This window comes from Temnothorax longispinosus, chromosome 3, assembly GCF_030848805.1.
Source record: "Temnothorax longispinosus isolate EJ_2023e chromosome 3, Tlon_JGU_v1, whole genome shotgun sequence".
In the NCBI taxonomy this organism is placed as follows: domain Eukaryota; kingdom Metazoa; phylum Arthropoda; class Insecta; order Hymenoptera; family Formicidae; genus Temnothorax; species Temnothorax longispinosus.
The window spans coordinates 13,876,515-13,891,215 of record NC_092360.1 but is presented as its reverse complement, the minus strand read 5'-3'; the positions used below and the strand labels follow the sequence as shown (position 1 = coordinate 13,891,215).

General features: G+C 44.8%; 1 protein-coding gene across 2 annotated transcripts in view; it reads right to left on the bottom strand.

Moving 5' to 3' along the window:
• The window catches only part of Glut4ef (Glucose transporter 4 enhancer factor), an 87,012-nt gene that overhangs the window by 47,564 nt on the left and 24,747 nt on the right, over positions 1–14,701 (bottom strand). For both annotated transcript variants that reach the window (XM_071774473.1, XM_071774474.1), the window contains exon 2: positions 448–611. In XM_071774473.1, the coding sequence (XP_071630574.1) occupies positions 448–611 (164 nt within the window). The remainder of the gene's footprint in view (positions 1–447; positions 612–14,701) is intronic.

The following is a 14,701-nucleotide window of genomic DNA, read 5'->3' as shown; positions in this document are numbered from 1 at the left end:
TGCATACGGAAATGAAAAATATTATTTAAATAGAACAAAGGATATACTCGGTCAATAATTGGATCGGACATGTGAATAATTGTTTAATTCCTTTTCGAGAATTTCGCGGTATACTTGTTTCGAGGCAATATCTCTCGAGTTATGCCAAACTGCAATATTACAGATACAATGCGAAAATTAAAAATTCAAGACGTAACGCGAAACGCTTGAATAATTTTCATGGGGAAGGTGCGTGAAATTTGCATAATCAAGTCAAGAGCGAGAGTCGCGCGGCGCTCCGCAAACTGTATTTTGCTTTTAAACGACGTTTAAAAGGACGATTCCGCTTGTCTTGGGAACAAGTTTATTGTCAATCGGCGACAGTTACTTTCAACCTTATCTGCTGCCCGAACATAAAACCATTCCAGATAAGCGACGGTAATAGGGAAAGAAGAGGAAAAAACTTACGCCATCACGTGTGGCACGTCGATAGAGTGGGAGGACGCTCGCTTACGATCGCCAGCCATATCGGCGAGCCTGGCGAAATCCGTATCCTGATCGGCGAGTCGTGCGCTCTTACGTGATTCGAGCAACCTGATCTCGTCTATGCGTTTCGTTAGGCTCATAGTACCCTGTAACAAAAAGAAAACAGATATATATCAATCTCTGTGCGGATGATTCTCTCGATTTTCCGTGGACTTTTTCCATGCGTTCTCACGCAATATTCCGATTCGGAAAGCGAGTTTATAGGTTGTGCGTATTTTTCGAAACTTGGCAAAAATTAATGTGATTACGATGTAATAAAAAGGTATATATGAAAGTAGATATGTACTAAGATACATATCAAATATGCACATTCTCTTTTATTTCTCTTTCATGCCTGTGTACATAAGATGGTTAAATGAAATTTAACAGCAGTAATGAGCAAATTACTTTCTATAGAAGCCCCGCAAAGAGATTTCGCATAGCTTTCAATGGGACAGAGAACTAGTTATACAAACGTAAAGATCACGATGAGAGACTTTAGATTTCTAAGTGATTCTCCTCCGACGTGAGAAACCTTAGGAACGCCGTATAAAGCTTACGAACGCAAGATGCTCTACGTCAAATGCACGCAGACGACGAATACGTATAGCACTTTTGTATGCCACGTGATCTTTCATCCGAAAGTTGTTCATAAGCGCGGTTCACTTACGAAACGTTTCGGGCGTACGTTTCAGGATTGCCATAGAAAATAAATTTTGAAATTCCCTGACTTTTCCACATGTTTTGCAGACGCTAATGGAGAATTTTCCATGACCAACATGTAATCTTAAACTTTAACATTCAGAAACAGGGATTGCAGGAAAGATAGCTTATATTATTAGAAACAATGCAAAATTGCTTTCAATTGGAAGTTTAGTAACATAATATAATCCTGAATGCAAATTCCAGGCCAACAAAAATAAATAAGTATTGGAAAAAAGAATGCAGTTATGAGGGAAAAAAACGATTGAATGAAAGCACTGAATAAAATATAAATTTTAATTATTTTGTTAATTAATATCGCAAGAGAAGAAGTAGAGGAAGAAAACAAGAAATCGACGCAAGAGCGCCTCAAAAGTGCCTCCTTATAGTAGTACATAAGAAATGACTAGTAAAGTGCGCGAATTTTGAACGCATATGACTATAAATGTTGGACATAATATTTAAAAAATTATAAGTACACTTTAGAATAAGAGCATTTATGGGAATTATGTGTGGTGTGTGAGAGAGAGAGAGTAAAGTGTCAGGCTCTTTTATATATTTCCGTGATTTTTCCCAGTTTTCCCTGGCCAATCTAAATTTCCATGATTTTTCCAGGTTTTCCGAGTCTGTATAGCAACTCTGGTTTGAAAGTTCGGGATTGGATTTGACAAAAAGGCGTTCCATGCGTTATACGCGCAGGTATTCGCGGAGAAAGTGCGAAATTTTCAACGTATCCCTCGAACTTTCCCTGGCGACTGGTAAAGTTAATTGCGAACGATCGCTTCCTCGTGATCGCTCGGGCCGGAAACGGTGGACTCGTCTCTAGGCATTGTCGGAATCGCAGTCCGACAATAATGCCGGCTTGCGTCGATTACGTGTACGTACAATGCGTCCGATGCCCCCCCCCCCCATTCCGTCGACGTAACTTTGTTGCGAAATACATGTATGTTCACAAATTGTCGTTTATTCCTCTCGGTAACTACGGAACAGATATGTCATGCAAACGTCGCGAGAAAGTCACGTATGGGAACGACTCGTACGCGAGCGCGCGAGCGCGGATTCGTACGGGAAACGAAAAAGAAAGAAAGAAAAAAAGCACGACAGCCTTCGATAATTTTGCTGAACACACGGGTATGCATGGTATGCGGCTGTTGTTGCGAGTTCCGGCTTCGCGAGTGTTTACGAGGAAGAAGACCCGTTGCTCGGGCCGCGCCGCGCCGCTCCGCGGTCGTCCACGGCGGATCTTACGTGTGCATGATATATACGGAGTGTTCGCAAACTGGAGCACGCGAAATGAAACGCGCTCGAACACAGGACTTTCTCGCCGGTCTCGTTACTTAACGGCGAATTTTCGCATCCGCAAAATCAGAGCGCGACCGCCTGCCGGGAATAATGCCTCTTACAAAACACGGACGCTAATTAGCGTAAACGTACGTTTATTTAGTGGGACTGTTATCAATGTTAAGCAGCTGTTTTCACGCCTATTTTCGTTCTCGATTACGAATGCATTTCGTCGATGCTTTTAATATGCCAATGCGCGTTTACGATTCGGTGCGATGTCGCGTTTGTAACGCAAATAACTGACAATTTATGTTTACCTTCGCGCATGCTTGGTAACGTTGTACACTCGGTAGAAATGTTCTTGCATAAAAAACAATTTGTTTATATAAACGTATTAACGGTGGCGAACAGTGCATATCGGCGAACAGTTTTGCATCGTTGAATTAAATACGATTCAGTCAAAGTAATCGGGTAATGAAATGTTTCCAATACCAGAGAGATATTAGCTTCGATCGATATCTCTCTCAGGCAATAAACTATTCATTAATACATATATTCCATTACGTTAGAAAAAAAATTCGTTCATCGGCTTACAATATCGTATCACGTTTTACGCGTACAAAATATTCATAAATATAAAAGCACAACAATACAAAATAATTTGGAATATTTCGAAATGTTGATATAATGGTCATGTTGTAACCTGATATGCAAGTAATATCCCTGCAGTATTATTAAAATAGAAAAGGTTTAAAGCAAATTAATAATTAAATAAATTAAGGCCAAATACCATGAGTCTACTTTGCTCTAGATCTTTCAATCGTTTCAGCGCTGCAACCGCAATTATAACCTTTCACGCGTGAATCATAAAACGCGAGAAATTCCGCGCGTGTCATTGCACAGAAGTCACGTTTTAACAATCCGCGTGTATCACGTTCGGTAAAAAAAAAAACCGATCCGAGAGAGTTCCGTGTTCCATGTCGCGGTATCGAATTGCGAAGTATCGCGTACGATGCGTGTCGCACGCGGCACGCGCGTGTGTAAAATATGCGGCCGCGTATGCGAAACGAAATCAACGACTGTTAACCCGCTGTTAACTCGCAACATCGTCATTATATTCGCATTATAGTACGGTATATCCGCCCGCGTGCGTACAGAATCCGCGGTTTTATCACCGATCGTTCGCGAACCCACGGTTGCTATACGGCCCTCGCCTCGATACCGCGCAATTTTCACGCGAGCCGAAAACATCTGCGTTGGAAAAGAATCGACGTTGAAACTGTTAATGTTATCGAGAGTCGCGCTGCAATATTTTCGCGAATATCAAAACTGTTATGAAAATATATTCGAATGCATATACGCGACGCGTATCGGAATCGATGCATCTTCACGTATAGAGATTTGTTTTACATAACGATAACGTTTGTATTGTTACTGCGATTTAAGCGGCTTGCTTCGTTTATTTCGAACGGATTGATTAACAGCATCCTAATTAACGGAGTAGATTATAAACTTGGGCATCATGCCGTTGCTATCAAATTACTGATAATTAAGATATTATAATACCTTAATAATCGTAATAATTAGAATAATAACATCTACTAATTAAATTCAACATTGATAATAATAGTGTGTGTAATTTGTATTTTCAACAAATTAAATGAAGCTGTTGCGTGAACGAGAAAAAATTGCGGAAGATTAATACGTAGCCTCCAGTGTTCGAAGGAGGCTGGAATGCGATGGTATCTATGCCATCGCGCGAGTTGCCGTTTTTTCTCGAAGAATCCTGACCGGGGATTCCGACGAAAACGGTCAACCGCTCTCGATGGCTCCCGGCAACCATCTCGCCCAGCTTCTTAGTATACCGATCACCGTAGCAGCGAGAGGCGCGAGATTGTACGTCGTAGTAGAAATTTATACGACCCACACACGTGCGCTGATTTATCCGCGTTTCCTCAGAAATTCCGTCTATTCCGCCGGCACTCCGATAAAGTGGCAAGGGTGACGATTTTCAGGTATCTTCATGAGAAAAATCTCCATGTAGAAAAATACACGCGGCGAAACGTAACGCTGTTTTATATAGAAGTGAATTCGCATAGGACATGGAAAATAGCACAAACTATATATTGCGATATATATTAGATTATAAGCTATATATTTTATATAGTAATATATCATATATTATGGTATATACTAATATAATACATATGACACATATATCAGACATAATTATCTTTGATCTATATCTCTTGATTTATCGTTTTCCGCGCGATTCAGTTTTTAAGTCTATCGAGTAAATATTCGAAACAAAAATTACACACACGTCGCTCGTTGGCCTTTGAAATCTGCTATCCTGTGCAATTTACATCGCATAAATCTGTCCGAAGGAATTGCAGGACAAGTGCATTTGCGATGAGTCGAGTGAAAAATCGTAAGGCACTTTTTTGCGAGCCTTATCGTTAACACTGCTACTTTATTACTTTTATTTTCATGATTGTACCGGAATGTTAAAATATACTTTTATTTCCCGCTGTAATGTTTCGCGTCAAAAGTGACCGCTTCTTTATCACTGGTAAAAATATCGATTTTGTTATAACCCCTTATTTTTTGTTATCCGATTCGCGCGTTCGAGGTAACGTATTTATGACGCGTGATTTATGTATATGAATATAATAGTACGTTCGGCGCACATACACTCGCGGTAACTCCATTACTTAATTGCTTCTTCGAACCGGCGAGTAATACACGCGGCATGGGATTCCCTGACGGCTTTAATTCCTGCGTCGAAATATCCATCACGACGTCTGTGACACATACTAATTTGGCGCAATCAAGATTGCCTCCTGCGATTAATTAACCGCCATAAGTCTCGCTTCCCGTTCACTTTCCCGCGGTATAGAGGTGCGGATAGGCTTAAGTAGCGTTACGAACGCGCGCGGTGTACACAAGTTATCAAATTTAATTAACGGTAGTGTCAATAAATGAGCTCGCGTATTGATAGCGAAATTCCACGTCTTTAGCGGCGCGAGATTGGCCGCGGCGTTTGAAAGCTTCACGTAGCGAGTGAAGGGAAGGAGGAGGAGGAGGAGGAGGAGGAGGAAGAGGGGGAAGAGGGGGAAGAGGAGGAGGGATTCAATTAACCTCGGTGTAGCTGTGGTGTCATAGTGTGTACGTAAATCCTGGCGAAACGAGTTAGAAATAATGCACGAATAAATTCGGCATGCAAATATGCAGTACCTAAAAAAATGCTAGCCCCCAAACCTTCCGCGGTTACGTTGCCTGACGACTGCTACCGGAGAAGTGCCGTCGAAGAAGTCTCGCAGCTATATTAGCAATACCGACGAAGGCGATCGGCTCGAACGGTGAAAAGCGAGAGCCTCGCTCTTCGTTTCCGGGCCACCGCGCGTTCTCGCTAACACATTATAATGCTGATGCGCGTTCCACAGTCATCAGCTGTTAAAATATATGCAGCTGTCAACGCGTTATTCGATACGCGGCTTATCTGCGCGTATCTGCGCGGCTGTGACGTCCGCAACGTTCGCGCTACGCGAAATCGTAGAAGCCGGACGACGGCCAAGCGGTTCTTTGCCCGACTTTCGGACCTCGCGTTTCGAACCTCGGAAGCTGAATTCGATACTGTTTTGATCGAGCGCGAAGATCCGGAGTAGTGGAGCAAATAATGTGCAAAAAAAGATCTTCTGTAATCGTACACTCCCCACCGGATATTAAGTTTACCGCTGTTCGTTCTCGCCGTTACGCTTATCTATGAGGTATATCGCGGCTGCGGATCTACTCTTCCCGCATTACAATATTAATGACGATGCATTATTTTCCGCGACTTCTAGTGAAACTCACGCCGTACAATCCGTGTCGTGTGTAGACGTGTGCGAGCAGCGCCTTGGGGCACAAAGAATTCTCGTCAGAAAAAGGAAACCGGGAAAATCAGAGTGACTGAAACAGCGGCTCTTCCCCGAACGGGTTCGCCATTGAGAACGGCCTTCGAGCCGTTTTTCCGGTTGAACCCACTCACCTCCATCGGGCCGGACTCAAAGGTCAGGGGACAGAGGGAAAGTACAAAGGTCGTCCGGCGCGCGGTAGATTGATCCGCCAGGGGACTATGTGCGAGTAGGAAGCGGCGACAGGTGAAGGTGGATGAAGAACGACGAGGTGGAAGTGAAGGAAGTCCGCTCGTGTGAGCCGCGCCACGCTCGCTGACGCCTGCAATCCACGTGCGGGCCCGCGCGCGTACTCGAGCACTTTCACCGGCCACTTTCGAATTTCTTTTCTCCGTCCGTCCCCTCGCTCTCGCGTCCCCCTCCCCCCGCGCGCGATAACGCGCTCGATCCGCGGCGCGGTATAATAACGCCCGGTATCATCTCCCGAGAGACGAGAGACCACGCGACCGCGCCGCGCGAGTCGACGACCTCACCTCACCTTCCGCCTCCTCGTCTAAACTCGTGCATCCGGCGGCCTCCCAAGGAAGGAACGGCGAACTCCCGCGTCCGCGCACCGTTGTTTGCACGTTCCGCGATTACGCGTCTGAAAAACACGTGCGTTAGACAACGATAGGAAAGCCGCGGCGACGACGTCGTCCGCACTCGACCGTTCGCGGGGAAATTTCGATCGCGAAAGACGGCTGGCTCAGCGGTGGCGGCGGAGCGCGTTGCGTCAGCCACGCCTGAGTCGGAGATTGAGAGACCGACGTAAAAGTGGCGAGTCGTCGCGTTGAAATACGTATCTCGCGCTGATTCACGCGCGGTCGCCGTCACGGAGAGACACGGAGATCATTTCCGGATGTTCGCGGCATCGAAATCCGAAACCTGCAGCACTGCCGCAGTCTTAATCTTACCACTCTCGCCCGGCACTGCCAGACCCCGACTCTACGTGCCATTCTCGCGTATCGAGGATCTCGATGCTTTCTCCGATTTTTTTGTACGAGCCACGCGTACGCGCGAGCGAGAGTGCATCCGTACAAAGCGGGACGCGTACGCGTAGTAAGTATACGGATGGCTCTTGTTCGCGCGTAGCGTGACGGCGAAGTCGAAAGTGTCGACGAGCGCGTTGCGCGGGTAAGAGGCGTAAACGCGCGCGCCCGCGCCGGCGAAATTCAGTTCGCGGCCGTCGCGTCGTGCGACAATTAGGACGCCGGCACAGAGGAGGCATTCCGCCGCGACGGAATTGCTTTCGTTCGACACGACGACGCGGACGGCGGTCGGGGATGCCGCGGCGGAGAGCGGGGAGGTTGCGAAACGCAACGCCGGTTAGGTGAAAGTGCATTTTGCTTCATTTCACAAGTACTCCTGAAGCGCGGCACCGGCGCGCGGATTACCTCGCCGCGCCGGCGAGGAGTTTCGCTACACCGAGCGTGTTGCAACGGCCAAATCGCCTCGCTTGAGCAACGGGATTTATACTTGAGCAATAATAAAATGCGTCGAGATTAAATTCAGCGAGGGAGGGGGAGATTGACGAGCGAAATCTCTGCCGCGTATATTGTCGTAAATATGCATTCGACCATCGACGTCTAATATCGCGCGTCCGGCTGTCGCGTCCCAAGTGCGTAATCGCATCTCGGAAAGTTAAACGAGCTCTCGATTAGGTCTTTCTTAATAATGCGCTTTTGCGTCATTTCGCTTTCTATTCGAATACAAAATAGAGTAGTTCAGATCGCGAAGGTAGCGAAATTGAATTGATACTCAACAGGTTTAAGCTGGAACCGCTACTGAGATGGACCACGTGTACTTATCTCGTCGCGCATTCAACTCCGACATGATCGCCTTAATTTTATCTAGTTTAATATCAGAATGGAATCACATCTAATATCGATAAGGAAATGGTACTCGGTACATTTAACATTAAATATACCGTTGAGATTAGAACGGCAGCCATATAAGAAATATATATATCAAGAGAAATTGAAATAGTTAATTTAGTTTCTTAGTTGACTTTTCTCCGGTTTAATGAAACCTCCAATAGGTATACGCCGCGAAATTAAATTATTGAATTTACGACGAACCGTGTGTTGATGATCATCGCGAGTAAACGGCGCGTGATCCAGCGGGTTAATGCAACCTGTTTGACCGGATATTTGGCATTATTACCTTTCGCCATTATTATTAACCTAGTATTCCCTCAGTTGCATCGCCACGTATCGGCTATGTTTATCGTATAATTATACTTTACCCACCCGTTTTCCCGCACGCAGATTTCAATATCCATCCATATTGTGCCTCGCAAATGAATTCGACCTTCGTGAACAATATTTTGCAACGGTGATTGCAATAAAGCGATGTTGAGAAAATTAAATAAATAAAGCACGCGTTCTATGAATGTAATCGTGCACGCGACCCATTTATGATTGCTCATTATATTACGGAAATTTTACAGAAATATCGTAGCAATTATGTTACATTTAAAGAGTTTAATGCTCTTGCATTGTGTAACGTTGGATTATATAATAAAGATCTAGTATATGTTTATATCTGACCGAGTGTGCATTGAAAATATTTATTACGTACATTTTGTAATAATATAAAATATTATTGCTTTATCGTGATATTCGCTATCGAAACTTTAGTTTTTTTCAAATAAAATCTACACGTTCGATACATATGTAAATAATAAAATATCTGATAATTGAAATAACTCCTCCATTAAATAATTACGATATCACGCTCCAATTCGTAAAAATCGTTATTGTCTCTCAAACTCCGACGCGTGTATTTCAACTGTTTATACTCTTCGTAATTCCGCATTCTCTTTGTCTCTTTCGCTCCATTCTCGTGTACAAATTTCGAGCGAACGTTTGATCGTATTTGTTCAACAAACGTTCCGTTGGAACACCTGCGAAACCGACGCACGAGCGGCCGGTCGGCCGGTGTTCGAGCCTGCCTCTCAATCTTTTATGGTCTTATTCCGCGCGCGGTTAATCACGTAGGAATGTATATACGCGCAAAGAACCGGAATACCGAATCGTTATACAAATCAGTCGAGGACTTTCCGGGTTCGGCCGTGTCGGGTCCTACGTCCGCACAACGACTGCCGCGGAACAGGAAAGGAATTGCCGCATTCCTTCGAAACAATGATAACTGTAAAATCGAGTCGGACGCGTATAAAACTACACTAGCGCGGGACCGTTACAGCGAAAGAGATCTCGTGATCTCGCGAACTTCTGTGCGCCGTAACCAAAAGAATGCATTTCCACAGAGAAAAGAATTTATACCTTAATCCCGAGTATTCCTGAGCAATTGGTTACGATAGAAAGTAAACATTGTTTTATTACATTGCCATCGTTTCCGCGCGATAAACCATTCGCGCGGGATACTAATTAATATTTATGTAGAAACCTAGAAACGCTCGCGTGAAAGTATTAATTTTTCAAATAAATGTCTTCACGCTATTTACAGCGGCGACCGGTAGTCCCGGAATATGCTTTTAACGTTCATATGCATTAACAGGATGCGATTAGTAACGCGCAAACGATGACAAAAAGGCCGCGAACGTTTATAACAGTTTTTAAACGTAGATAGGTCAGGTAACCCGAGAATACACCGGTAGAGAAGCCCCGGTGTTTCTTCATAATATCTCTGAAACACCTCGTTCAATTTCACGGAACACCGTAGCGCGGGCTGTCATCGTCCGGAGATCCCCGTTCGCGAGGAATTCGGGCGGTTCCGTAACGAGTGTGATCTAAGAATGTCAACAAGAAATTGGCCGCGTACGCGGAGCCGTGACCCGAATCGAAGAATGCGAGATTCGGTCGGCGTAACGGGACATGATAAAATTCGCTTCGCGAATCGAAAGAGAGAGAGAGAGAGAGAGGAAGAAAGAGAATCCAATCGAAGTCAGCCGGGTGTACTTAGACGACGGCAGTCGCGAGCCTCGAAGGCTCGAATAAGGCGCGTTGTGACATTTCCTTTGTAAAGCATTTTTTACACGCGCCTTTATCCCTACCGGCGCCGGTGTCTGACGTCACGGCTTTGTCTGAAAAGCACTCGCAACGCGTTACGTGGAAGTGATCGACCGGGAATCGTCGACGGTTTTGTGAGCGCGATTTGTTACATCATTTCTCTACAAAACTGGTTTTAGCTCGCGTACAATTAAGCAGACACTTGCTCATTTAAAACAGGAGCTTCTGATAATTTCGCCGTTATCTGAAAGATTCGCAAAGAAACTGGTTAACATTTCCCTCCCTGATCAGTGCTTCGACACTTCGTTGTGAAAAATGTTCTCGATTGAATCTAATTAGTTTAACTTGGCGTTTTTTTTTTTAGTCTCTTGATTATTTCGGTCTTCGATTAAGACGGTAAATTATTTTGCCCTCGTTGAGCAAGTTGCTACGTTTGCTATTTACATACATGTGCGTTTTCGAATTACACTTAAGTAAATGATTTATATAGCTATAACGCTCGAGAGCTGCGTGTATCTCGTATAATATATTCGTAACGTAAGCGTAGGAAATTATGCCGAAACGTTGGGAAAGCCTCACGGCATTCAACATCGTAACCTTTGATTGCATACGAAGAATAGAGCCTAACGGGTATTTCTATTCTCATATTTCAGATACGGTCCATAAATCGAGTATGCGCAATTCTCGAGCCGTTCGATCGTGATTCAGCTTCGCGTATCTTGCCATTACTTACGGCGACAGGTTATAAGAAGACGTAATGCGGATTACAAACGATTATAAATGTTATTACTTATTATGACGTTGGATACAATGCCTTCGCCAAAGGTACGCCGCGCGCTTTAAATATATGTATAGGTAAATACTTCAAGTTGTACTTCATTTAAATTGCCGTGGCAATTCATGTCTGGGTTTTGTCTGCGTGCTGCGATTCATCTGGTATTATAGTCGTTTGAACGGGATGTCTGCGAAAAAAACGCAATATGTCTTTTGCCGGTCCCCGCCATGTTAGATTGGTTCGCCGTATCGTACGGTAAAAAGTATTTACGGGACGAAAATTGTAACTTTATTAAATCCCGAGAATATTAATATCGAGTTCGTTAGCACTCGTGGAAAGTGTTTTGTCTGTTGCATTTGTTTGCCGTAAAATGCTTTTGTCACTAGCGCACCTTACACCGATGTAAAAATAAGTCTGAATTGTGTTCCTTAATATTATACGTCGTCTATAAATATGGTTTCTAAACAAAATACTATGATATCGCTTGCTGACGTCACACACGCGCACGACGTCGGATACACTTGGCAGTATGCGATAAAATTATGACGGCGCGTTGGGAAGATCTAATTGCGCGTGACATCACGTCTCTGGCTTGCGAGGAATGGATTTAACAAACAAACCGTAGATCCTCGTCTATATATCACGAAAAACGGTCTCGCTAGCGAGCTTCTTACAGATGCGATCCGCGCGCGATGCGTTTCCTGCGTATTGTATTTATATACGAATGTGCTTTATTCGCGGATAAACGTAGCGGATGCGGGATACTCATTAACGGGTTTCCACTCTTTTATTATAAACTTGCTTCATCCCGTGTTGGCGGACGGCGAGCAGTGACGTCAGAGACGTAGAGAAGAAAGAGAGAGCCGTAGGACGCCAATAAGAAGATCGTGACGACGTGTTAGGAAAGGATTACAGAGCGTCTCTGACGTCACGACTTCGATCGCCCACGAGAGCAGCAGATCTCACGAACAATGAAAACTTTTCTTCTATACAACCGAAGCTCTCGTAACGGCGGCGTCATTCATACTGCTTTTACACTTCGTTTCTTGCATAACATCGCCAAGGTTGCACCGCACTCTTGTACTGTGCTTTATTTTTGCCCCACCTTGAACTCTTGCCTATTGTCGTTATATTAAGAAAAGCTAATAATAAACGGCCGGCTTGAATTTTCTTTCGAGATACCCTTATACCGCGAGGTCTTCGCACAATTCTCACGGGAAGTGTGCGTTACGTAATTGCCGTCTAGTTTATTTCTAATTCGTGGCGATTCTGCGTGCGGCAAGTGGAGGCTTTATTCATAGAACAAATCTTCACTTTCTTTCAAAAGCGTTCTATCATCTACCGCATGACGTTGTATCATTTATGCTGCCTTTATTCACTTTATTCCGCGACATTATGTACCAATTCTGCAATTTTGTCACCGAGTTTTACTCATAGATTCATAGAACACAATCGCTCGCTACATCCCTGTATAATTTATGTCTTCGTAAATCAAAATTTCCATCAATAGCTGTCTTCATTATAATGATAATAGGTGCATATCTACCAAGATCATTTTTACAAGATTTAACAAGCGTTACGTCACCCGTGAGAAGTCAATTAATCGCGTGTGCAGGGTCACTTCGTGCCGTTTTTGCCGCGGTATCGCTAAGCTCTCCAAGTTTTTTTTTTACTAATTGTTGGCGCCAAAAATATAAAAAACACAATTTTTATCGCGAGGTGGGTGACCGCGTCGTCGACGGGAAGCTAATTTCCTTCGAGGCAAAGGAAACCGCGACGTGTCGGGGATGTCTTCGTAAGGGACCGCAGTTCAGAATCCGCCGGCCAAATAGGGACCGCGGTTCAAGGATGACCTTTGTCATTGCCGCGGCGAGCCATTGCGTGCCGATGAATCAGTTGCTCTTTCGATGTGCGCGTACCTTGTCATCAGTGACGGTATCTCCTCGGCAGATAAGTCACGTTTTCCTTTGTTCTTCGGCGACGCTTTAGATTGATCGGACCTCTCCCTTATCCGCGATGCTAAATTATTCCGCGGTATAAACGAGTCACGAAAACATCACCGAAAGTGACAGTCGACGGTTAGGAGCGCGCCTGATACTTTTAGCTATGATATTACTCTGTAATGCATATTGTAATGCATATTACAAAATATAAGTGAAGATATAGATCATAGATAAAGAATTTCTAACAATTACTCGATTGCTAGATAAAATTATCCAGTAGATAACTTTTTTTATGTTTTTATAGCACTGATTATAGATAGGAAGATAAGGCTAGACGACTGCAGAAGAAACTAGGGATTATAATTCCGATTTATTCTAATTTATAATTCTAAAACTATTTTCACTTTACAAGTTTCACTTTACTATATCTCGAAAAAAATTCGTTCGCATTACACAGATTTCCTTCTTCAGTAATTAAATAGTCTTACAATTAGATGCCACGATCGCGTCACGTGGAACGATCCTCAATTGTATTGTCGGCGGTAAAAAATGCCTTATCTGGAAAGCAGACATAATGTAGACGTTATCTCGCGCTCAGAGACGCGTCAGTCGGCAGCAGAATTTCCGTATTCCTGAGATTTTTCGCGTCGAGCAATTCCACAGCGGAATTATAAATGCGAAAGCCGCTAATTGCAACTAGCGGCGCACGAGTGGCTTTCAAGAATTCCCGACGACGGGAATATTTCAAGATCAGGATGATACGCGGATAAGACGCGTCGTAATTCGTGGAGTACATAGGTTAAATAAGTTTTCGCGCCGCCAGCTGTTCCTCGAATTTCCTCTATCGCATATACGAAGAAAATATCTTCGTAGACCTCCATTCGCAACTTATCCGGTAATACGGTCGGATTTATCGCGTCTATCCGATAAAAGCGGAATTGAAACTGTCGCGGTAATCACCGCGTCAACAACTCCGCATGACTAAACTCGGATGCGAAATCGCATCGTAATACGCGTCGAGTCTCTCTCTTTCTCGGGGAAAAATAATCAAATCTCGCCGCGATCGAACAAGAGAGCGTGTAATAGTGTCTAATCGGCGCGCGAGCGCGACGAGGCGCGTTGCGGGGCTCGCCGGCGCGAGCGGCGGCTTATCTAAGGGGGGCACGAACAACGCGAATCGTGTACCCGCTATCTCCGTCGCGCGAGCGCGCGAGTAATCTCAAGGATTTCTTTGTTCCGTCGGGGGATCGAGGCTCAATCCTCATCACCGTGCCGCGCCGCGCCGCGCCGCGTCGCTTTTATTCCCACTCATGGCATAACTGCGTAATCGGGTTTCCACGTGCAGGCTGCACCTGAACGTGAGTAACGAGCACGTCCGCCGTCCGCCTAGGAAAGCGGCCGAGCGAGAATCTAGGAACAGCCGGCCGGCTGATTCCGCCAATCGCGGGAAAGGACAAAGCCGCCGGAGCTCTGTTACGAGGTTGCATCAAGGATTCCTCTCGAGAGACGGCCGAGAAGCCGCCTGCTGGCGGCCGCTCTTTCTCGCGCTACTGCGCAGCAAGCGCGATGCCTCCCACCCCCACCCCACCT